The sequence below is a fragment of the Cololabis saira genome, chromosome 4, assembly GCF_033807715.1.
Source record: "Cololabis saira isolate AMF1-May2022 chromosome 4, fColSai1.1, whole genome shotgun sequence".
Classification (NCBI taxonomy): Eukaryota; Metazoa; Chordata; class Actinopteri; order Beloniformes; family Belonidae; genus Cololabis; species Cololabis saira.
In genome coordinates, this window is record NC_084590.1 from 11,720,622 (window position 1) to 11,744,226 (window position 23,605).

General features: G+C 42.8%; 1 protein-coding gene across 7 annotated transcripts in view; it reads left to right on the forward strand.

Annotated features, from left to right (window-relative positions):
- Positions 1-23,605, forward strand: part of mark4b (MAP/microtubule affinity-regulating kinase 4b) — a 66,380-nt gene that overhangs the window by 18,345 nt on the left and 24,430 nt on the right. For all 7 annotated transcript variants that reach the window (XM_061718853.1, XM_061718852.1, XM_061718856.1 and 4 more), the window contains exons 2-7: positions 5,769-5,966; positions 6,998-7,051; positions 19,088-19,136; positions 19,946-20,011; positions 22,506-22,576; positions 23,535-23,591. In XM_061718853.1, the coding sequence (XP_061574837.1) occupies positions 5,769-5,966; positions 6,998-7,051; positions 19,088-19,136; positions 19,946-20,011; positions 22,506-22,576; positions 23,535-23,591 (495 nt within the window). The remainder of the gene's footprint in view (positions 1-5,768; positions 5,967-6,997; positions 7,052-19,087; positions 19,137-19,945; positions 20,012-22,505; positions 22,577-23,534; positions 23,592-23,605) is intronic.

Here is a 23,605-nt window from a genome sequence, read left to right on the forward strand (position 1 = left end):
AAAAGTTTGTAGCAGGCATTAAATGCACTTGAGTAATCGAGCGTCTGCAGGTGTGAGCACCTTTATGAAAGGACAAATTGCCAGTAAGGAGCATTCAGGTGTATATTGACATAATATCAAAGGTGACGAACATAAACAATGGTCCCAGAGGAGGCTTTTGTTACCGTCCATCAGTCATCAGGGTTACAAAGACCATGCAAAGCTCAAGAGAAACTGTAAAACAGCCAACAGCCACGTCTCTGACTCTGCAGGCTGCAGCAAGCACGTTAAATGCTGGTTTATGACGTTTTAATCAAAAAATATTGAACAAGTATCGCTCTGTTTGGCTATAATGAACAGCAACCAACACAGCCTGTCGACGCTAAAACTGTAATTTGGTCGTATAACGGGATAAAGATGCCAGGACAAATATTTGTAATCGGTAAACCGAATCAACGCTTTAAAGAAACGTTTACCTGCTTCTTCGCATCAACGTGTCTCTATTCCTGGTAAATGTGCTTCTCAAGCGTTCAGAATTGCTATTGTGCTTCGGCTTAGTTTAGATTTATTTTTTATCTAAAAGTTTTAGTTGTTGGCAGTAAGATCCAGGACTTGAACTTTGACGGTTTGGTGCCATCATGACCCTCAGAGCAGCGGCAGACCCTCGCTGGGAAGTTTTCCCTCTTATTTTAAGCGACTCATCTAAAGTAGGAGCATATTTCCTCAGATTATAAATGTAAGACTTTTGGTTAAAATCTCATTCCTTTTAAAGCCGATAAAAACAAGGGTTTGACTTCTGCTTTGACTACACTTGAGAAATGATGAGACATCTAATCCGGTGACCTCGCCAACAAGACATAATTCACTGCATCGACCAGTTTACAATCATCACATTTTCCTTTCTTGTTTTTTCTTTTTGGCGTCTATTTTTTTATTTTTTTTTATAGACGATGCAAAGAGCAGACTCATGCAAAAAAACAAAGCAAAACAACCTGGCAGATATGTGCTCGCAGGCCAGATACTTGTGTTGTTGAGGCGGCTCAGCCAGTCGGATAACAAATATAACTTTTCTGTTATCTCTTTGTTTTTGTTTTTTTGTTGTGAGGACAGTGTTTGATAGAGGAGACAATGACAGATCAGTCTGAGGCTCGGCACTTGAAGAGGAAGAGGAAACTGGACTGAGTCAGTAAAGTTTTGTGTGTGTGTGTGTGTGTGTGTGTGTGTGTGTGTGTGTGTGTCAGAGAGAGAGAGAGAGTGAGAGCAGAGGTCGAGGATGAGATTACACCATTCCTCTGCAAGGGATGTCATATATCCTGTCTTTACTCAATACCTTCCTCCCGACGCGCACGTTACGTCCAGGGCGTGGTGCATTGTTTGGGAACGTGTTTGCGTACGTCACGGCGTGCGTCTTTATTTAGTTTCATCTGCAGGTTATCCTCAAGCTCATCCAGCTTATTTTAAAACCACAATAGCAGCGCTGAAAAATTAAAACTGCATTTCACTTTTTACAGTCTGACAACAACATCGTAGGAAAAAGTTGATAACATCTGTGTGTGTGTGTGTGTGTTTGTATTTGTATATGTAAATATGTAAATTTATTTATATATATATATATATATATATATATATATATATATATATATATATATATATATATATATATTGAGAAACGTCTGCACAGCTTTAAAATGTCAGAGGATGGAAGAGAAGCAGCATCTAAAGAAGTAATGTGGGAATCGAGGTGTCAGCGATGATCATTCGGGTTCATAAATCCAGCGCTCATCTGGTTTTATGAGCGCATCCATCTGAATGATAAAACATGAGGATGAGTGATTAGTCAAATTAGCCACATAATCACAGTATAAGATTCGTATGGCGACTGTTTCCATCCATTTATTCATCTGCGCCTCAGTCCGCTCTGCACCCACAAACATACACGGGATAGTTGTGTGAAGTTTTGCCAGGCATGCAAACGTGCACGTCTTTCACATGTATGAGCTAAACGAAGTACATTTACGAGAAAGGGAAATAAATGATAAAATCTGCCCACAGCTGATGGAAAGAGTTTAAACCGTACTGACACAACAGTCTCTCTGTTTTTATCAGTTTTATTTATTTATTTTTACATTTTATTGGACTGATGGATTGAAAAGATGAAGAACAAACAAGAAGCTGTCGCTATGTTTCTTTCTGTTCTTTACCAGTTCTGTCAAACTCTCTTTATTCTTTAAATGACGTCAAGATCTCGGCTCACCGTCGCACAAAAAGAAAAAAAAAAACAGCTGTACCGACTTAAAGCTAACTAGTAGCCTGCTTAGCAACAGCACTGCAGTCTATGAAGAATTTTCCCGAACTTTGTGCTGTTTTTATTAAATCCATCACATGTAAAGTGAGCTTATTCCCATAACCTGTGGAGTCCCACAAGGGTCGATGCTCGGACCCGTTATTCAACCCCTACATGCTTAGTCAAGGTCAGATGTGATGCAGATGACGCTCAATCTGCAGATGATGCAGATTTACTCGGCTCTTTCACCAAATTTCTTCAATGAAACCAACATAAGACAGAAATTATTTTATTTGGTAAGAAAATAGACGGAATAAAGCTTGTTGGCTTGTTGGCAAGATTAAAACCCAGGTCAAACATCTTGAGTTTTTAAGGGCTCGGACCTGAGCTTCAGCGGCCACATCAAGGCTGTAACTGAAGCAGCTTTTTGTCACCAGAGATCTGATGTTATTTTCTGCACTTAGTTTTTTTTAACTATCTTTATTTGTGAATGAAATGTTCTACACAAATAAGTGTCTTGCCTGAAGAAGTCAAATCCACCTAACTGCTTGAAATAGGACTTGGAGTTGCAGCCTATCCAGAGAGACGGTTCAAATGATGCTCTTTTTAACCTAATTTCTGTAATAACATCGGGGTGCCATTATCTTATTTATTTTTATTCATTTATTTTTTTTTTTTAAAGGTTTTTTAAAGGCCATTATTTATTCTCCTCCCGTTGTCGCCTCCAGCTTCACCGGCAGCAGACTCAAACATTTGCAATGAGCAGAGTAAAGTAAACGTCTAGGATTCATCCCAGAATCAGCTTTCTCCGTCTGCAAGAACAAGCTTGTTTGCTGAATATGCAATCGCACACCCCCCACCCAAAGAAATGTACCCGACCACCACAACCCCCCATCCATCTATCTTCTCACCAGTTAATTTTCATCCATAATGATGAAGCTTTAACCTCACAGCTCCACACCCAAATATCTTTGCTGCCTCGGCCTAGCAGCGTTGCAGACCCCCGTCACACCGGGGGGGTCGGGTGGGGGTCGGGTGGGGGTCGGTCGGTGCCATGGAACGAAACATGCACACGCAAATTATGTGAGTTTGGTGAAAATGAAAATAGGAGCGGGAGACAAAAGAGGAGGCGTGTCCAGACAGGCGAAGGGGAGAACGGAGAGAATGGAGGAACATTGATTTGTCTGGGGGATGGGGTGAGCTCGGGGAGACGGAGGACGGGTGGAAAAGAGAGGGGGAAGGGTGTGGAGGAGGAAGAGGAGGTGAAAGTGAAGGTGGCTGGATAATATGGGCGAAGGAGCACAGCTGCACAGTTTCTGTAGTTTTATAAAGCAAAAACACTCGCTCACGAGCTGCAGAGGCGCTTCGTTTATTGTCCTGCTTTCACAAGCAAGTGTTTTTGTTTTTGTTTGTTTTACATCAGTTTTCCTTTAATGTGAGGGCCATGAAATACAGCAGCCCTGGTGATTGTAGCTGTTTCCTCTCCTTCTGACTCCCTTGTTGTTGTTTTTGGTCAAGTGATGTGGTTAGAATGCTTCTAACTTGCTTTTTTCAGACAGAATAGTGGTAAACATCCCGACTTTCTCCGTTTCTGCTGTTTTTCACGTTGATAATATAATTAAACGCTAATGTTCACATCCTCGCTGCTGTCAACCAGCATTTTAATACGACTCAACTCCCAACAAAGCCTGTTATCAGACGAGACCGTCAGAAATATCACCTGCTAAAACCGGCTTGTGTGTTATATTTGGCAGCACTAACGTGTGATATGCTGCAGCTTTGCAGGATGAGGGGAGACGAGCAGGTGTTTGCACAACTGAGGCCTTTTCCAACACCTCTCCACATTTAAAGCTAGGTGCCAACGACGTCGTCAACAGTAATTAGAAGTTGTGAAACAAGTATGTGGTTCAACTCTTTTGCTAACGGAGGAAACGCAGGGACGTGGCTGCAGCGAGAGAGAGGGGAAAGGGGAAGCAGCATCAGATAACAGTTGTCTGCATTTCTTATCTTGTTTGGAGGAAAAAACTATAATATAAACATGTCGTTAAATGAATTAAAGCCTTATTCCTCCGAGCCTCATAAAAGTAATTATACGACACAAACCAACATGATTCATCAGAGATGGAAGAAAAGCTGCTTTCACGTGTTTTAATTGTTGATGATGTCAGAATAGGACGAGGGGAATTGTGCTTTTTATTATTTTACCTCTTTTCTTATAATTTGTTATTTACTGTTTAATTGTGTCTTGCTGTTTTTAATGTTGATGTAAAGCACTTTGAATTACCTTGTGTGGAATATTGCTATACAAATAAACTTGCGTTGCCTTGAAGAGGAAGCTGTAGAAGAGCTTTCTTGTGAAATGGTTCTGGTGCAACCATTTCCACCGGTACCAAAAGCACCGATCCGGTTGCAGGGAGGAGTGGGAGTGGCCTAAAGCCCCTGTTCAACGCAACCGAAACCACTGAAGAGCTGCTAATAAAACGTTTTTACAGTCGTTCATCAGCGCTCCGAAGAAAGAGTTGATGGTTCGGCTTGGAGACAAACCACGTTCCTTTTTTTTTTTTTTTTTTTTCAAATTTTAGGGCTTTATATCAGTCATTTACCTTGTTTTTGTTGCATTTGCACTTAAATTATATTGAGTTATGTGTCGGGTGTTTGCTTTTTGTTTAGTTTTTCTTTCAACTCACTTATTTCGTTTAAACGGCAACACGATTCAACTGGATCATTCATTCTTCCATGTGATTGGTTGACTCTCTCGGTTGAAGTGAACGAGCACGTTTACCGTCACGCCTCTCTCCTGCGGCATTGAGCATATTTCCAATCTTCCGCTGGAGGGTTTGGTCCTCGGATGCATCTAAAACGACACGTGACTGCCGCAGGACTGCTGCTCAATCTGACGTCATGTTTGCAGAAAGCCTCAAAGTCTCAAACTGACGACTAATAAACCGGTTTTTGTCAGACAGGAAGTGCTTCACGCACCACTTACTGCCACCACTCTGTCATAAGGAACATCACTTTGTAGATTACAGTAATGACGTGTTTGTTTTCATGAGTTAGGCCCGACAAAAATAATCTAAATACTTTAATCCCGGAGGAAGAGTTCTGTGAGTCTGCAGAAATGTAACTCATCACATTTGGGTTCTGATCCCTCGATCAGGTTTTTGTTGGCGAGGGTTGAAACGGCTGTTCAGGCTCGATGTCGTGGTGACAGGAAGTCGGGGCGGATTTGGTGTCATCCAGATGGGACACATATGTGACTTTACTGCAGCTTTTCCACCGTGTCTGGTACCAGAACTGCAGCTGCATGACTGCAGGACCCGGAGTCCTGGTCACGGAGGCTCCGGCTCCTTATTCCCTGCGTTTATCTTCACTATGAGAACTGATTCGGGTTGGGTCCGGCGCGGAGGGCTGTTTCCATTATGAACCGGTTCATCGTCACGTCAGTCAAGTGGAATAAAGGACACCTGTAGTTTTCACTGATGCATCCTGGTCTCTTCCTCCGCAGCACGCCTCCCTGTCGGCCAGCCGGTCCGAGAAGGGCACGGGCTGGTCGAGCCGCTCGCTCGGCGCCAGATGTCGGAACTCCATCGCCTTGTGTTCGGACGAGCACCCGCACATCGGGAACTACCGGCTGCTCAAAACCATCGGGAAGGGCAACTTCGCCAAGGTCAAGCTGGCGCGCCACATCCTGACCGGCCGGGAGGTGAGTTACCGGGACCTTGTTGTTGTTGAGACTTCACGAGTTTCTCCGAGGCCGGCGGCGGGTGCCGCGGTTTCGCGGCGAGGATGTAACAGGGTGGGGGGTGACCATGTTTTTCCCTCGGCGCTCGTGTCTCTGCCTGTTCGTACACTGCCGCCTTTCTTCCCAGAAAGCTCCTGACCCACATTAGTCGGGTCGATGTCTCCGGGCTGGAGAAGTTCACCATCATGTGAACGCCGCCGCGCTCAGCCCACATAAGACTGAAGACCGTCGTGTGTTACAGCGCTGACGCAGTCTTTGACCGGGTCGCGGTGCGCCGCTAGGCTTCTCCTGGAGACGTTTTTTATTATTATTTTAGTGATGGAAGATGTTACGTGCTCGTATATTAATTGCTGCAAAGACAAATTTGTTTAATGCTTAGATCATTTTAGTTTGATTAAATTTGTAATTGAAAGTTTGTTTCCAAATAAAAATTCCAGTAACGTTTTTACTGATTGTTCGAAATGAAGACTTGGCCTTTTGTCTTAATTATAGTTTTTTATGTCATTTGTGTTTCACTCTGAGACGGTCGAGGTGGGTGGAGTTTCTGGGTCGACCCGTCATGTTCTGACGCGCCTCGGACCTCGGTTTCCCCCCGTTTTCCCCTGTTCCTCCTGTTTCCCCTGTTTCCCTCATTCCCCCTGTTTCCGTCGTTTCTCTTGTTCACCTGTTTCCCTCGTTTCTCTTGTTCACCTGTTTCCCTCGTTTCTCTTGTTCACCTGTTTCTCTCGTTCCCCTGTTTCCCTCGTTTCTCTTGTTCACCTGTTTCTCTCGTTCACCTGTTTCCCTCGTTTCTCTTGTTCACCTGTTTCTCTCGTTCACCTGTTTCCCTCGTTTCCCCCCGTTCCCCTTGTTTCCTCCTGCTCCCCCTGTTCCCCCTTTTCCACGGTCCCCCCGGCTTTATAGAGATGATTTATGTCAGACTTGTTGTCTCTTTCAACCCTGAACTTAACTGATCTGTTTACTCTTCCGTCACTCTCGTTGTTTCCTCCCAGGTTGCAATAAAGATCATCGATAAATTACAACTCAACCCAACCAGCTTACAGAAGGTGAGTTATATGTTATATGTTTCGTCAGCATTTCCACATGTAATTTATGTTGGTATGTATGTTTTTAAACTGAATGAATTGCCTTGTTGTTTCCTCTCATGTTGAAGGAGCAACATTCGGGTTATTTAGTACTTTAGTCTCTTCTGTCCTCGTGACTCGATCAACATTAGTAACTGAGAGATCTGCATGAATCTGACTTATAAACACAGAACCGTTACCGTACTTCTTAAGGTTGTGAGTCTCAGTACACTCCCATAAATGAGTCTTTTGATCTCTGACCCTTTATTTGTTTTTGGATAAAACAGTAGCATCTTCTCAGGGGGAGAGTTAAGTTCTGACCCATCTGGGTCGGTTCTTTTCAACCTTAAAGACAAGCGTTCCCTGTTTAGTGGCAGATTTACACTCGATCTTAAGTTCACTACAAATCCCTGCAGAAGCTCTCGGTTCTGCTCCGACTCGGCGGGATCCAGCTGATTTGTCCGAACGGTCCACTGGAACTAACCGGGTCAAAGGCTGCCAGTAATCTGCCAGCGTTTGCCCGACTAGTGACATCCAGGGTCATGTTTTAACTACATGTGCCGCCGTCACGGCCCCTAATGAGATTAAAAACCTTCCCCGTCTGAACAGTGTGTGTGTGTGTGTGTGTGTGTGTGTGTGTGTCCTGGACAGAGACGTAAAGAAGCCAAATCAGGCAGGGAACTCGGCCTCCGGCGGGCGACCTATTACACGCTCTTATCTTAATTGCATTTTATCATTTGGCGTTTGTCAAAAGTGCACTCCCTTCTGTAAACTACACAGCGCTGAAGTTTTACTTCATGTCATAAAACCGCGCCGCGTCGCTTTTACTTTCATCGTGTCGTCGGTGCAGCTCCAGTAAATCTGACATTACATGATATAATAAAGATTAATTAGGGGAGATTTTCAGACGTAAACGCAAGATTGAGGGAAACAAAGAAACTGTTGGTGCAGATGTCGATTAAATCACTTTAAATGAGCAAAACTGTATTAAACTTATTCCCTTTATTAGTGATTAAATGCATTTTCTTCAAAAATATAGAATAACAGTTCAGATAAGTTGATGAGAGGTTTCTGTCCGATGTTTCTCTCAGGGTTTTTTATCTTTTCCGCTCATGATAACGTCGGATCCGCGTGGTTTGTTCTCTTCGCCGTCCGTATTGATTTAACCTCGCTTGTGTTTGGCGCGACGGGCCGACAGCTGACGGAAAAGCGGCTCTCACGGTTCGCACAAGCGAGTCTTTGTCCAGTTTAATCTCAACCTTCGCCGCAGACACGCACTTGCCCCCGGATCGATGTGGCGTCGCACGCAGGCCCGGTTGACCCGCGAGGTCCGGGCCGTGAGTCTGCTGATGGGACGTTGTTATTGACGCTTGTCTGGCTGTGCGTGACGGCAGCGCCGCCTGGCCCAGATACCGGCAGCCTGGTTACATCTGCCCCACGACATCGAGAGAAAATGGCGAGCATCCCTTGAATTCTTGTTTCCTACTATTTCATCTTAAATCTGAGCATTTTAATGGACTCTTTTGAGCTGTTTTCATCTATTCTAGATGCCGTTTCACAGAGAATCAAAAGAGTTTTTATAAATGAGTTTTAAACTCTGCTCTCGGTTCTCTGTAACGACCTCGCTGTGACTAAACAGTCCAAACAGTCCGGTCAAGTTGTTTTCAGTAACGAGTCTGAGCCACTGAAGAACCACCGAGGTCACGAATAAGTTGAGCAACAAGTTGCTTAAAGGTTCATGTTTACTAAGCTTGCAACTTCTCACGTAGTGAAAACAGAGGATTTAGTCTCATTGGATCACTGAACATTTCAGGACCAACACAAATCCCTCAACCGTCCAGCTGGACGCACCGCGGCTGAAAATAACAGTATAAACATCCTGATGCAGCCTGGTCGCTTCTTTCTTTTCGAGATGTTTCCAGCTTTTCTTCGCGGCTGCGACGCCGACGTTTGTAGTTTAACTCTTTGTAGAGATTTAGACGTAGATCCGCTGCAGGACGGACCTCCTCTGTCCTGTCAACTCTGGTCATTATCTGGAGACTCCAACCGGCTTAGCGACTACGACTCCGGTTGGTTGTGTTTACCGGCGGCAAGTAACAGACAAGTGTGACTCCAGAAAGAAAGAATGACACAAGTATGGAAGCTGAGATGGGTGCTGCTTGTGTGGGTGCTGCATATATGCATGCAGATGCATGCGGACACATGCAGACACATGTAAACACATGCAGACACATGCAGACACATGCAGACACATGCAGATGCATGCAGACACTTGCAGACACGTACATGCAGATGCATGCAGACACATGCAGATGCATGCAGACACATGCAGATGCATGCAGACACATGTAAACACATGCAGACGCATGCAGACACATGCAGACACATGTAAACACATGCAGACGCATGTAAACACATGCCGACACATGCATGCAGACATATGTAAACGCATGCAGACACATGCAGACGCATGCAGACGCATGCAGACGCATGCAGACGCATGCAAACGCATGCAGACCCATGCAGACCCATGCAGACGCATGCAGACGCATGTAAACACATGCAGACGCATGCAGACACATGCAGACACATGTAAACACATGCAGACGCATGTAAACACATGCCGACACATGCATGCAGACACATGTAAACGCATGCAGACGCATGCAGACACATGTAAACGCATGCAGACGCATGTAAACACATGCAGACGCATGTAAACACATGCAGACACATGCAGATGCATGCAGACACTTGCAGACACGTACATGCAGATGCATGCAGACACATGCAGATGCATGCGGACACATGCAGATGCATGCGGACACATGTAAACGCATGCAGACACATGCAGACACATGTAAACACATGCAGACGCATGCAGACACATGCAGACACATGTAAACACATGCAGACACATGTAAACACATGCAGACGCATGTAAACACATGCCGACACATGCATGCAGACATATGTAAACGCATGCAGACACATGCAGACGCATGCAGACGCATGCAGACGCATGCAAACACATGCAGACCCATGCAGACGCATGTAAACACATGCAGACGCATGCAGACACATGTAAACACATGCAGACGCATGCAGACGCATGTAAACACATGCCGACACACGCATGCAGACACATGTAAACGCATGCAGACGCATGCAGACACATGTAAACGCATGCAGACGCATGTAAACACATGCAGACGCATGTAAACACATGCAGACGCATGCAGACGCATGCAGACGCATGCAGACGCATGCAGACGCATGTTAACACATGCAGGCACATGCAGACACTTGCAGCGCGTTGGTGGTGGTACGACTGACTGCTCTGCATCCTGGCTGCAGCACATCACAGCTGCGCTCGGTGGGCGTCGCAGCGCCGCCCTGTCCCGTCAGCATTACGGCGGTCTGTGCAGGACGCCGTGCAGGACGCCCTGCGTGCTGCCGGGTCACCGTGTCCCCGTGTCTTCGTCTGTCCGGGACATGTCCTCTCACTCGCCGCCTGTTTGTTGTTCCTCCGTCGCTTCCTCCACAAGCGAGGGCTGATGTTTCACCTCAACGTGCATAATTTATAACGTATTCCATATCTGATGTTTGTTTGGTCTGTAAGTTAAAATTAGACAGGTTGATTCCTAAAACACAACAATAGGAAGATGAATTATTAAGGAGGAATGATTGTTTAAGAGAGGTTAAATGTTTAACGTTTGGTTACACCACATTCAAATAAAACTCAATATAAACGTTGGATAAAAAGAGTGAAAGAGGAATATTTGAGCATCAGGAAGAGTAAATATTGGTAGCGTTTCGAAGCTATTAGATCAGCAGACGGGTCGATATTTTGAATTTGCTGAATGTTGGAAGACGTGTTTGTCTCTTTGAATGAAAACGAAAGTCTTTGTCCAACATTAATCAGCCTCCTTGTCTTCCTTGAAGCGTTAATTCATTTGTACCAAATGGAAATGCGGAGGATTTGCATTTTAATTTTCACAATATTAATATTCCCTGTTGGGTTGAAACGCGCCGCAGCGTCTGCCTTTGCTCCGTTGCCTCTCGGGTCTCTCTCCTCACTAATGCAGCGTTTTCTCAGCTCCGTCTGTTCGTGCCCCACCTCTCCTCCACGGCTCCACACTCATTCATCTTAATTTCCCCCCTAGCCTTTATTTTTATCGTAGGTGTTGTACAGTGGACGCTCTTCTGTTGTCAAAGCAACACTGTTAATTGTTCAGATTTTACCGTAGACCCAAAAACACCAGCCTTTGTGTCTCAACCAGCTGACTTCACACTCGACATGAGTCCTCCTCATCTTCATTTCCCTCCTACTTCCCTGAAACCTGCAAATCAGATCTCCGAGTCAGTCGCTCAGTTTCCTACTAAGATCCAGATAATTCTTACTGAATTTCCTTACTGCCCGTCCAAAAACATGTCATCACCTGGATTTAACTCAGCAAACAGGATAGAGCCTCCCATTGGATAATAATGGCATGGATGATTATGTTTCAGCTGGCGACGAGTTATTTAACCCCAACTGATGCAGGAAATAGCTTCTCATTTGTTAATAAATAAGCAAGCAAGAAGACACATCCTGTGGTCGTGATGTCCTGTTTCAGAAAGGTCAAATTAGTGGCACCAACAAGGAAAACATCTGAGAAGATAGATGAAACTGGAAGGAGAAGTAATAAAGCAACGGTGGAACTTGCAGTTATGTTTAATAGTGAAAGTAAAAGCCTGTCTGCAGGAACAACATGAAGGAAATTCAAAGGGCTGGAGCTAAACAGCTGTGTAGCCTTAAGAAAAACACTTATCTAATCTGAAAAATAGGCTTCCATTTGCTGGGAAGGATAAAGATTTGGATTGGAGCCGTGGAAGAAGGTCATGCAGGTCTGATGAGTCCAGATTTACCCAGAGTTCCATAGTGATGACTGCATGAGGTGAGGTGATGCTCCCATCGTACCTCGTGTATCCCGTACAACCATGTGAGGGTTGCAGGTTGCATCACAGATGGATCTGAACCCCACTGAAAATCTGTAGGACGGTGCTGGAGAAACTGTCTCTGTACTAAAAGGAGCCCAACACAGTTAGCTAGAAGCGTCTTTCTATTATATATTGATATCTATATCTATTATATATTGCAATTATTTACTTTACTATCATACGATCTGTCTTTTTGGCTTTTGTATTACTTGTATTACTACTTATATATCATATATATGTTATTACTATCATACATACATACATACATACATACATACATACATACATACATACACCATAGCATATACCAACTCTTAATTTTTTTTAAATTTATTTTCTATTCATATGATTCTAAATCTTTTTATCTTTTATATGGGTGTTGGTTTATGGGGTGTTTTATTTCTCCTTTCTTGGTTCTTGTATATGACAGTGCTGAGTGAGATGGAGATGTCAGTTTCCCTGAGGGAACCTCCCAAAGGATTAATAAAAACGTCTGAATCCAAACACGTGTGGCTGCTGTAGTGGGAACCTTGGACGTCTTCAGCTACGTTTATACCCGTTTCCTGCTGCATGTGGTGTCGGCCGGTCCTCCGGGGCCGCACCGAGGACCCGGCGTTACTGTGAGGGCAGCAGAATCTCATGTTCGTGCAGGACGGCGCCCCAGCCGTCTGTTTGAAGGCTGTGGAGTGTGTTTTGTCCCTCGGTCAGGCCCCTTCCACCAGGAGCTAAATACCAGACGGGCGAACAAAAGAAGCGGTGGAGTGGGACGGGGAGGTGCAGAGGGGGGGGTTGGGCCTCTGGTGCAGGAACGGAGACCCCAGAAAGAGGGGATGCGTGACAGACCCGGGGATGTGCTCAGGCCTGCATGTCTGGAAACCAGCAGATAAAACTGCTGGACGTGTAACACCATTGGACCGTCAACCGCTGCTGTCGGACCTCCGATCGTTTCGTTAACATCTCCAAAAGTAGCTGAGCTGTCTTTATTCAGTCAGTCGCTGCACAATAAATAAAGGTGTAACGAAGCACATTTAGGAGGCGTCCGCTGTGAAATTGTCACGTCTGGCATCGCTGAAGCGCAGAGGTTCTGGTAGAGCGTCACTGCAGCTTCAGGCTGCAAGGTTGAGATCATCTGCTGTGTCTTTACTGACACGTTAAACAGTTGATGTCCTCTGGAGTTTGAACCAGTCGGACCGGTGTGTTTTGATTTGAATCCTTGCTGAAGGGCACTGCGGCGGCAGTCAGGAGTCCCGGCGCCGGATCATGTGGGCACAACACCAACACAGACTAGTGTTGTTTCTGGCAGCCTGTTTCAACTTTAGTTTTAGTCTAGTCTTTATGTCAAGCTATTATTTTAGTTTTTATTAGTTTTAGTCACGTTCATTCTCCTTTTAGTCGTGTCAAGTTTCAGTCAAATAAAAACAAGGTTATCTTATTATTATATTATTGTTACCTTATAGACTCAAGAATACATGCATTTCAGATACAGAAGACTCTAATTTGAGTTTACAACATATTTATTTTTTTCCTGTGATTTTGTAGCGACTAAACGAGAGGAAACAACTTAAAAAATGGATATTAAGGATCTTTGTTAGAACATTTTGTCTTGTTTTGGTCAATGAAAATGAAGACATATTTTAGCAGTTTTTATTTTGTAATCTACATTTTAGTCTCGTTTTTATTCGTCTATGATATTGCATTATATATTTAATTATCATTATCGTCAGATGACCAGCATTTTTGTTGCGTCTCGTTTTCCTCAGGTGATAAAGGTTTGTTGACAACGATATTTAACATAATTTTCGTTGACGAAAGCAACTTTAGCACAGACTCGATGGAAAAAGGGAAGATTTACTGACTAGAAAGGTAGTGAGGATATAAAGAAGCTGGTTATTTAATAAGTGTCATCAATACCTGACTTTACCCTTTTCAACTAATTTTCTTTGCGCTCCATCTGGAGGGAAAGGAGGAGCTTGAAAATACCTGCAAACCTAAACGGGTACGAGGCCAGACACGTGCAGTAAATCAAGATGATGCTGCACAGCGTTGTGACAGTGGGTCATTCTGTCCGCTGCTCTAGTGGACGTCCTTGTGGAGAAACAATGAGGCGGATAAACGAGCGTTGAAAGGGCCATTCATGGAGCCGGGAAGGAGTTGAGAGAGTTTAAGAGCTGAAGTGAGGCCAAGAGCTGAAGGCCGGAGGATGAGGACACCTCTCTGTCAAGGTGCTTGGTCCTAGGAAGAGCACACATGAGCTGCCTGGTGGGGGGGGCAGGAGCCCCCGGCTCGGGGGTTAATACCTGGGTGTGCATGGCAACCACTTCCAGGGGAGACAACCAGGAAGTGATTTAAGACAGGTCGAATAATAAAAAAACAGGCCTGGAGAATTCAGGCAAATGCTGCATTCAAATACAGCCTGTGAAAATCGTAATTATTACAATCCTTCTTTTTTTTCCTCTTACAGAGAATAAATGTTATGTTGTTTTGTTTTTTTTACTCTGTTTTTATTAAGATTTCACAATGGTCCATACATTCACAGAAATATCACAATTTCTCTCATCTCACCCTCTGTCCCACCATTGTTTCATAACCTAATGCATCTGAATTTCCGTAAGCGACACAAATGCCATTCAGGACCCAAAAGAAAGAAGAAAAAAAAGTAAATATGTGAAACAGAAAACCAAATTAAACCTTGGTGTCACTCAAATCTCTTTACACAAGAGTAGAATATGAGAGAATAGATAAACATACACATCTTTCCCATGTTCTCAGACCTTAGTCCTGTTTCAGTCTCTTTTTTACATATCTTTAATTACTTAAATAAACAATGAACAATTCCAATTTTGTAGCTAAAATGTTTTGTTTTTATCCCTCAAAACGCCTTCGCCGCCCCGCAGCTCCACATCGCAGGCTGGATTAACGCCAGTGACTCAACTACTTCCTGGCAGATCGCTGAGGTTCCTGGATCTCAGCGGCTCCTTCCGGCCGTGTTCTGCGGAGGGAATAATTCCTGGGGGTTATTTTTATCCCTAAATATTTAACATCTCACCAAGCAGTGATCACAGATTAGATTTCGCTCTTCGTGGACCGAGTGTGGCGGTGGGAAGAAAAAAAAAAAAAAGGGGGTGGGGGGGTGAGAATGTGGGAGAAAAAGACAGAAACCGGGTAAAGGAGAAGAGAGGGAGAGGTGTTGGAGGAGAGGTTTATCCGATAATGCTCCTTAAAGCTCGGATGAACAGCTGATGCCTCGCGTACTTAATTCAGTTACACACAGTCCCGGTGGACTCGTGTGTGTTTATGACGATGCAGCGTTTAAAGACCGGCAGAAAAATGCGGAAAAGCCGTGTTGATGACAGATTTGTGGCAGGTTGATTTTCAATAAATCACATCCTCTAATCAGGTTCTTTTATAACGTTGGTTCAGGTCATGGAGGTTGGTCGACACAGACGTCCACAGCGTTTCATTTAGGTTGCCTCGTAATGCTCTGCTTTAGCATCGCCCGTCCCCCACAAGGCATGAAGACGTCTTTAAATGTAGAAAAACCGGGAATATGAGATGAATTTGGATGTTGCATTCAAAGCAGCTAACGTGAATACCTTAATTGGTCTTATTTAGATTAAGGTCAATAATTAGATTAAATGTAATCAGCGCTCTGGTTGCGTGACCTAATTTCAGCCGAGCTTCAACGGTTGGTCAGATGGCCTCATGTTTGAGTTCTTATGCTTCAAGAAGAGCTTATGTCTTTCCTCTTTGGCATTTTGTTAACATTAATTTAAATATTTTTTTTAATTTTTTTTATGGAGGTTGGTACACTGATGATCAGTCAATACCATCATTTTAACACCCTGCGGAGGAAACTCCTTAGGCTACTGAGACCCGACCTCGGTTATCAGAAGGAGGATGGATGGATGGATGGATGGATGGATGGATGGATGGATGGATGGATAGATGGATGGATAATTTGTACAACAAAGTCTTTGAAACATAATGCATAATCAGGCCAAGTCAAGTACAGGTCGGTCTGAGCGTCATGCAGGTAGTTTTCCTCGCGCTCCAGTGGGCATCAGGAATCTGTCTTTGATCGTATAGAGATGGGAGATAACACACAACACAGTCATCGGGACACACACACACACACACACACACACACACACACACACACACACACACACACACACACACACACACACACACTCACATTGTCCTGTGGGAGGGTGTGGTACCAGCGTTGTAAACAGGTTTCCTCTCTGAAATAAAGACAAATTTAGACGTTTCATTATTGTGGCCATGCCCAACAGCTGCCAGATCTGAAATGTTTTAAACTGTGGATATGTCGTCTTGTACCTCTTTTCCACCAAACCGGATCCAGGCTGGTTCTGGTTCTGGTTCTGGTTCTGGGCCAGTGCTGAGTTTGGAACCGGGCTTTCTGTTTCCACTGACAAAGAACTGGCTCCTGGCCAGAAAGAAGCGGTTCCAAGGTAGCACCAACTCTTTCCTGGTCTAGAGCAGTGGTCCTCAACCTTTTTTCAGTGATGTACCCCAAAATATCTTTTCAGCCAAGTACCCCCTAACCAGCGGAAAGCACTTTTGGTTGTAAAAAAAAGACCTAAAACAGAGCACTTTGCCATCAGTAACTGATTTATTAAACATAAAAATATTGCTGCTTCAACCATGACTCCATAGTTGGTCCAAGTGATTGACAGGTGAAGCCAGGTGATTGACAGGTTAGGTGGAACCATCCTGATGTGGGGGATACTCTGCGGTTTTAGGATAATAAGTTGAATAGCCTACTCCTGAAGATAAAATTCATTTTATGAATTTAGACTTATATTTTCCTCAATTATTTATGAAATATTTATTTTTAAAGGATTTTTGCATGGATGCTACTTTTTAAATATATGTATATTTTAAAATCTCACGTACCCCCTGGAGTGCCTTCACGTACCCCCAGGGGTACGCGTACCCCCATTTGAGAACCACTGGTCTAGAGGAAAGAACCGCTTACATAAGTGGAGGGGGCGGAGTTATTAAGACCAACGGCAATAGCAAGACTGGGAGACGGAGACATTTTAAAATAAGCGATATGGTCCACGGAGGTGCGACACGGACCAAGTCTGTATTAGAGCAAATATGTTGTTGTTGCTTCAATTTTCGCACCAATGCAAACGCAGCAACGTAACTGACGTTTGCAGTGACGTAATGACGTGGCTCCCATTAGCACCCGAGCTGTGGAAAAACAAACCGGTTCTCACCTGTGAACCAGCACCAACACTGGTCCTGGAACCGGTTTGGTGGAAAAGGGGTATCAAGTCCATCCGTGCTACCAGCCAATGCTGGATGTGATTTCATCGCTACAGTTGTTGCCAGGCAACAAAGAAAACACTCCCATGCTGTGGTGACAATCCAACAGTTTCTCAGTCCATGTTTATGTAAATTACATTTTTCTGATCATTTACACTTCAACAACGCCATTACCTTTTAAGGTTTTATAAAGTTGTTCCAGTTTGGTTGATCGCCGGCCCATTTTTTTTAAGACTGACAGAATGTTTTTTGGCTCATCTATAACTTTAAGATCACATCCTTGTGCTGGTTGTAAATTTAAAGCCTTTAGCATAAAGGCGAGAGGTCTGTAGTGCCGTTGGGCGGGGGGTGTGTGTTTCCCAGCAGCAGCCGAGCTTCACTTAGCAGAATGAAGCCATCGATGCATTCCAGCTTTTGTCTCCTTGTTCTTTTCACGAGTCCCGGTCGCCCCTTTTTTTTCTTTCTCACTTATTCTCTCTTTTTTTTAACACGTGTGTAATTTATTCTGCAAGAATTATCACGAGGGGAAATAGTCGTCAAAGCAGCAAAACGTGTCAACGACGGAGTCGACACTTGATAATGTCACTCCTTCATTTTTTCTTCCCTTCTTTGTTAGTCATTTACTCTCTTTCTTTCTCTCTATATTATAAAGGTCTCATGACTGGACATCAGCATGTTTGGCTCTGAGCGCTGGCACGTTCCCACTGCAACCTTTTTAATTTAGTTTGCAGAAAGAATGCATTAGTTTAATTGGACGGGGAGGGGAGGGAGGGAGGGGGGGTCAGAGTGGCAGGATGAGGCAGCAGTTTTGCAGCTCAGTGATGGATGGATGGATGGATGGATGGATGGATGGATGGATGTGGGGGGGGGGTGCAGAGGAGAGACACACCCAGGGGACGGGGCCTCATTGTCAGCAGGGCGCCCTCTCGGGGATCCCGGGTTCAGAGGGGGTCCGTCAGAGCGTGATGGAGGACACGTGTGATGTGATTGGATGGAGGGAGGGAGGGAGGGAACGCCAGCTGTGGGACATATCGATTAACGGGACAATTTATTTAATGATGGATGAGAAATAAGAATAGATTTTCCTTCAAACAACTGCATTCACACGTGCTTCTCGTGGTTTCATTCATTTCATTTATTTATTTTGCACAATTTTTTTTTTTTTTTAAATGAGTGCGTGGAGGGAACGAAGCCCAAAGGGCTTGTGCAGAGTTCCACTCCCATCAACAACTGTGATGAAGTAACAAAGATAATGTACAACAAAGTAAAACAATTATAAATATAAACGTAAAAGAGAACATGGATCCTAAAGATCCTCGAGTTATTTACTTAGGACTGATACCAGACGATGTAATAAATAAAGAGGACATGTACATTTTTAAAATTCTATCTCTTGCGGCTAAGAAAGCCATTACAAGAAATTGGCTGAAGATGGACTCACCTAGACTGAGCCAATGGTTGGACATTGTAGAAGAAATACGATCGTTGGAACAAATTACCAAAGCCTACGACTTAAAACAGAGATGTACTTAACAAGATGGACAAAATGGCATTATTATATAAGACAGTAGTGTCCCCGCCCTGGTTTTCTTGTATTGTTGCAAACCTGTTTTTGTATTTGTTTTTCTATTATGTCTGAGAATTGAAAAATAAAGTTAAAAAAAAAAAAAATAGAGAGAACATGGATACAAGGTCTGGATTATATTAAAGTGGTTGGTGGTTCATTGTGTCTTCCAGCTGTTTCGGGAGGTACGCATCATGAAGACTCTCCACCATCCCAACATAGGTGAGTTACCAGACCTGGGGATCCATTCAAATGTCAAGAATTGATTCAATTCCGATACTTAAGATTCAGAATCGATTATCAAGATTTGATTCGATTCCGATATCAATTTGGGTTAGTGTTATTAAAACAGTTTTTTGAGCTGTTGCATTAATTATATGACTGTGTAGTTATGCAACATATTAATACTAGTATTATATTGAGATTCAGCAGCAAGTATTGGCAGCTAATGATGCTGTAAGGATCAATCACCTCCCAGAATGCTGATATAACTGCTTTCAGAAACATGGTGTGGGGCAGAATTACCGAACAGATCCAGGGCAAACAGAGGCCGTGTGAAATTGTTTTTTATTTTTTCCCACATTCCGTTTTTATTTTTTCAATTTTCGGTCTTTTTCGGTTTAAAATTTTTGAGAATTTGGTTTTTAGCATTTTATGCAAATGTGACCCCAAGACAGTATATAAAGTAATGGAATATAGACAATGTATGCAATTATAACTGAAAACTTTAATGTTTTCATACCTTTAAACATATTTAAAGGCAAAAACATTCACAAGTTATTCTGGTGTCCAACAAAACATTCCGTTTTTGGTCATAAACAAATAATACCAAAAGTTGTAGTGTAATGATGAAAAAAAAATCGATCTTTAGACATACGAATTGATTTTTAGGAATTAATCTGAGAATCGATTAAGAATTGGAAAATCATTTTTTTTCAACACAGGCCTATGAGTTTCTGCCCTGGGGGGTCGCTGGGTGAAATGAGAGTCTGTGGTGACATCTTTTTATGTTTTTGCTCCCTGTGACACAGTTCAGTTGTTTGAGGTGATTGAGACGGAGAAGACGCTCTACCTGGTCATGGAGTACGCCAGCGGAGGTGAGTCCCGCCGCCGTCGCCCAGTATTGATTCATTACTCTTCAGCTGTTGAGAGTAATCAGCTGATTAATTTAGGGTGTATATACTCCACTTTCATTAGTGAGATGGTGTGATAGTCGTTGCTCAGCTGCTTCCCTCCACTAATCTAGCAGCGTCCTTCCTCTTCTTCCTCTTCTCTCTCGATCCCCTGATCTCCTCGCCTTTCTCTCTGTTCGTTCTGTGATCTTTGACTCGCGGCTCGTGTAAAGGTTGCAGCAGCTCACTGGCTGACGTCCTCTAAACCCCGTGTAGGTACCAGATCTGCCCGGGGCCTGCTGATGACGTCACACTATGAGAGCTACGCCACCCGAACAAACCCCACGTTTCCCCCACTATTTTCATTATGAATGAAGTAGTTTGCCAATATTATGAGATTATTTGATAAAAACTCCAACTTTACTTGTACAAACTACATTTCATAAGAGTCAGATATGCTCAGGGTCTCTATTTATCCGTCTTTATTTCACGTTTCCTTTGGCAACCTAGGAGATATATTGATTTTAGTGGCCTCCAACCCTAAAACATTTAACCTTATATGATTAAATAACCCATTTACAAGGTAACTATAACAGCTATTTTAAAATGTTGAAAGCATTGACAAATCAATCAATCATCATCTTTATCTGAGTTCAAATTTGAACTGAGCTCTATTACTATACAGTAATAGAGCCGGTAAAAATCCCAAAAGCAAAGAGGATCCCAGTGTCTGCTCCTCTTGACAGGCAGGGATGAGATTCAGGATCAAGAAATAAAAGTAAAACACAGTAATGAACCTAATTAGATTCATCATAATTTGTCTAATAAATCACAGTGACCATGCTTCATGCTTTAGACCTTCATCCTCTGCAAGTGTCTGCAGTATCCTGGATGAGGGTCTTCAGAGTAAATGTCTTGCTTTACCTCCCCTTTCCTGTCCATTTATACTTTGGATAGTTCAGTACGTTTAATTTATTTATTTATTTTTTAAACCAGTAAGTTGTCCAGACCAACCACATTCCCTTACGTCATCGCAGGGCCCAGAGCAGATCTGGTACCGAGACCGGCTTCAAACATAAGCACAAAAAAAGCAAGACTAAAATCAATACCATAAAAAAGAACAATGATAGTTACTAAATAATAAATGTACCATTGTAAACAAAGTAGACGAGAATTAATAAATATAATAGCAAATGTGTTCAGCTCGAAAAATGAACTCAGGCTGCCAGACAATCAGATTGTTGCAGACCGCATCATAAGAAAGTCAAAAAAGTAGATAAACGTTAGCTAAAGTAATCATGCAGAGGAGACAAACATGTGTTAGGTGGTTGCTGTTTTTTAGAAACATTTTTTTTATTTATTTTTTATTTATTTGTTTGCACATAAAAAAAATATACAACCGCCAAAAATTCAGACAAACAGTATGTAGAAAAGGAAACAACAAAAAAAGAAATAAAATGTAACAGAAAAAAATGTGCAGGAGGAACTAAAAAAACCCATAAGGGCTTGTCGAGTGGTCCTCCTATAATGAAACAAACAATATCTACAGAGATATGTAAAACATAGGACAACTAAGGAGAATAAGCTAAATTACTAGAATAACAGGAATATGATGAGGATGTGTAGTTTGGAAAGTTCTGGAAAATAGTTGTTAAGCTTTGCTAAGCTGGGTTAGCAAAAAAGTTGTGATTTGTTTTTTGAAATTATTTGTGCTCGAGCATTCTCTAATATTGAGTGGTAAGGTGTTCCAATAAAGAGGAACCTCTGAACCTAACTGAAAATTGAGAAAAAGTAGTCCTGAAAAAGGTGGGATGGAGATTGTTTGCAGATAGTATTAAAGTGATGAATTAGGGAATTGAATTGAAATAAAGAATGAAAACAGGTTGGAAGTAGCTTGTGGATGGATTGATAGACAAAAAGACAAATCTGAAAAACATTTACAGCAGAAATAGGGAGAAAATGGTTGTTTGTAAGTAGAAAGTATGTGAGGTTTCTAGAAATGTAGTGATTTCTGGACCGATCCAGTCAAGGACCAGACTTTAATCCAGCAGAAATCCAGCAGCTGACGGAAGGAAACTTCCTCAGAAACACCACTGTTCTTCATGGATGAGTGGACTAAAGTTCATCTGAAGTTGATATCAAAGACTTATTAGATGTTACGAGACGCGTTTAACCTGAAGAAATGGCGAGATCCCCAGTCTTTATAGAATATGAGCTTAACGTCTTTAGATTGTTCAGTGGGTTTTCGTTGAAGTCATCGCTGCACAAAAGTGTCCAAAATCTTGCATCACTAATGAATGAACGATGTTCTTATGGTATATCTCTCCTATTTGTTGAACTTTTATGAAAATCTGATAATGTCTCAGGGATCTAGCAAAGATTCTGGTGACAGAGTTCTGAGAAACGATGAGCTGGCGATATAAACATTCCGGTCCATCTTTCAAGTGTGTGTGGTTTTCTTTCCCCTCCGTTCAACCAGGCGAAGTGTTCGACTACCTCGTGGCTCACGGCAGAATGAAGGAGAAAGAGGCCAGAGCCAAGTTCAGACAGGTGAGTGGAGCCCCATCCCTCGTCTCTCCACAGGTGATGCTGCATCATCTCATCTGAGCTCTTGGTTACGGTTAAAGGAGCACAAAAGACTATCGTTCATGTTCAAATATCAGTGGAAACTAGATTTAAATGCTTTTTTATGAAGCATCTTCAGCTGCTGCTGTCAGCACAAACCGGCCAAAGTTGCTTTACGGGACGACGTCACGGATGATTCCGTTCACCAAATCATTGATTATACTGCCGCTGCAGAGGAAAGTAACGGCCCCAAGGCCCCGACGAAGGAGAAACAGGAGCCGGAGAGCAAGCAAGAGTAAATCTTGGACAGCGTTGTAAAAGCTACGAGCAGATCGGCCGGGTTTAAAGTTCCTTTGTTCGAGATCCAGTTCAGAAATGCAATAAATTTGATGGTTTTCATCTGAGAAAAAGGAAAGTTTGAGTAAAACTCCTGACTCAGCAACTATTCACCAGTGTTGTTTTTGTCAGGCTGTTTCAATTCTTATTATATTATTGTTAGCTTATTGACTCAAGAATACATTCATTCCAGATACAGAAGACTCTAATTTGAGTTTACAGCATATTTATTTCTTCCTGGGATTTTGTGACGACTAAACCAGAGGAAACAACTTAAAAAATGGATATTAAGGATCTTTATTATAACATTTCGTCTCATCTCATTTTGGTCAGCGAAAATGAAGACACATTTTAGCAGAGTTTTTATTTTGTAATCTACATTTTAGTCTCGTTTTTATTCCTACGATATTGCATTATATATTTATTTATCGTTATCACCACGAAAGCATTATTTTCGTTGCGTCTCGTCTGGTTTTACTCAGGTAATAAAGGTTCGTTGACCACGATATTTAGTCATAATTTTCGTTGGTGAAAGCAACTTTACTATTCACACTTTATTTACTTATCTCTGTTTCTTTGAACTGATCTGTTTATTTTACCGCCTCAGATTGTCTCGGCTGTGCACTACTGCCACCAGAAGAATATTGTCCACAGAGACTTGAAGGTAAATGGATTTAA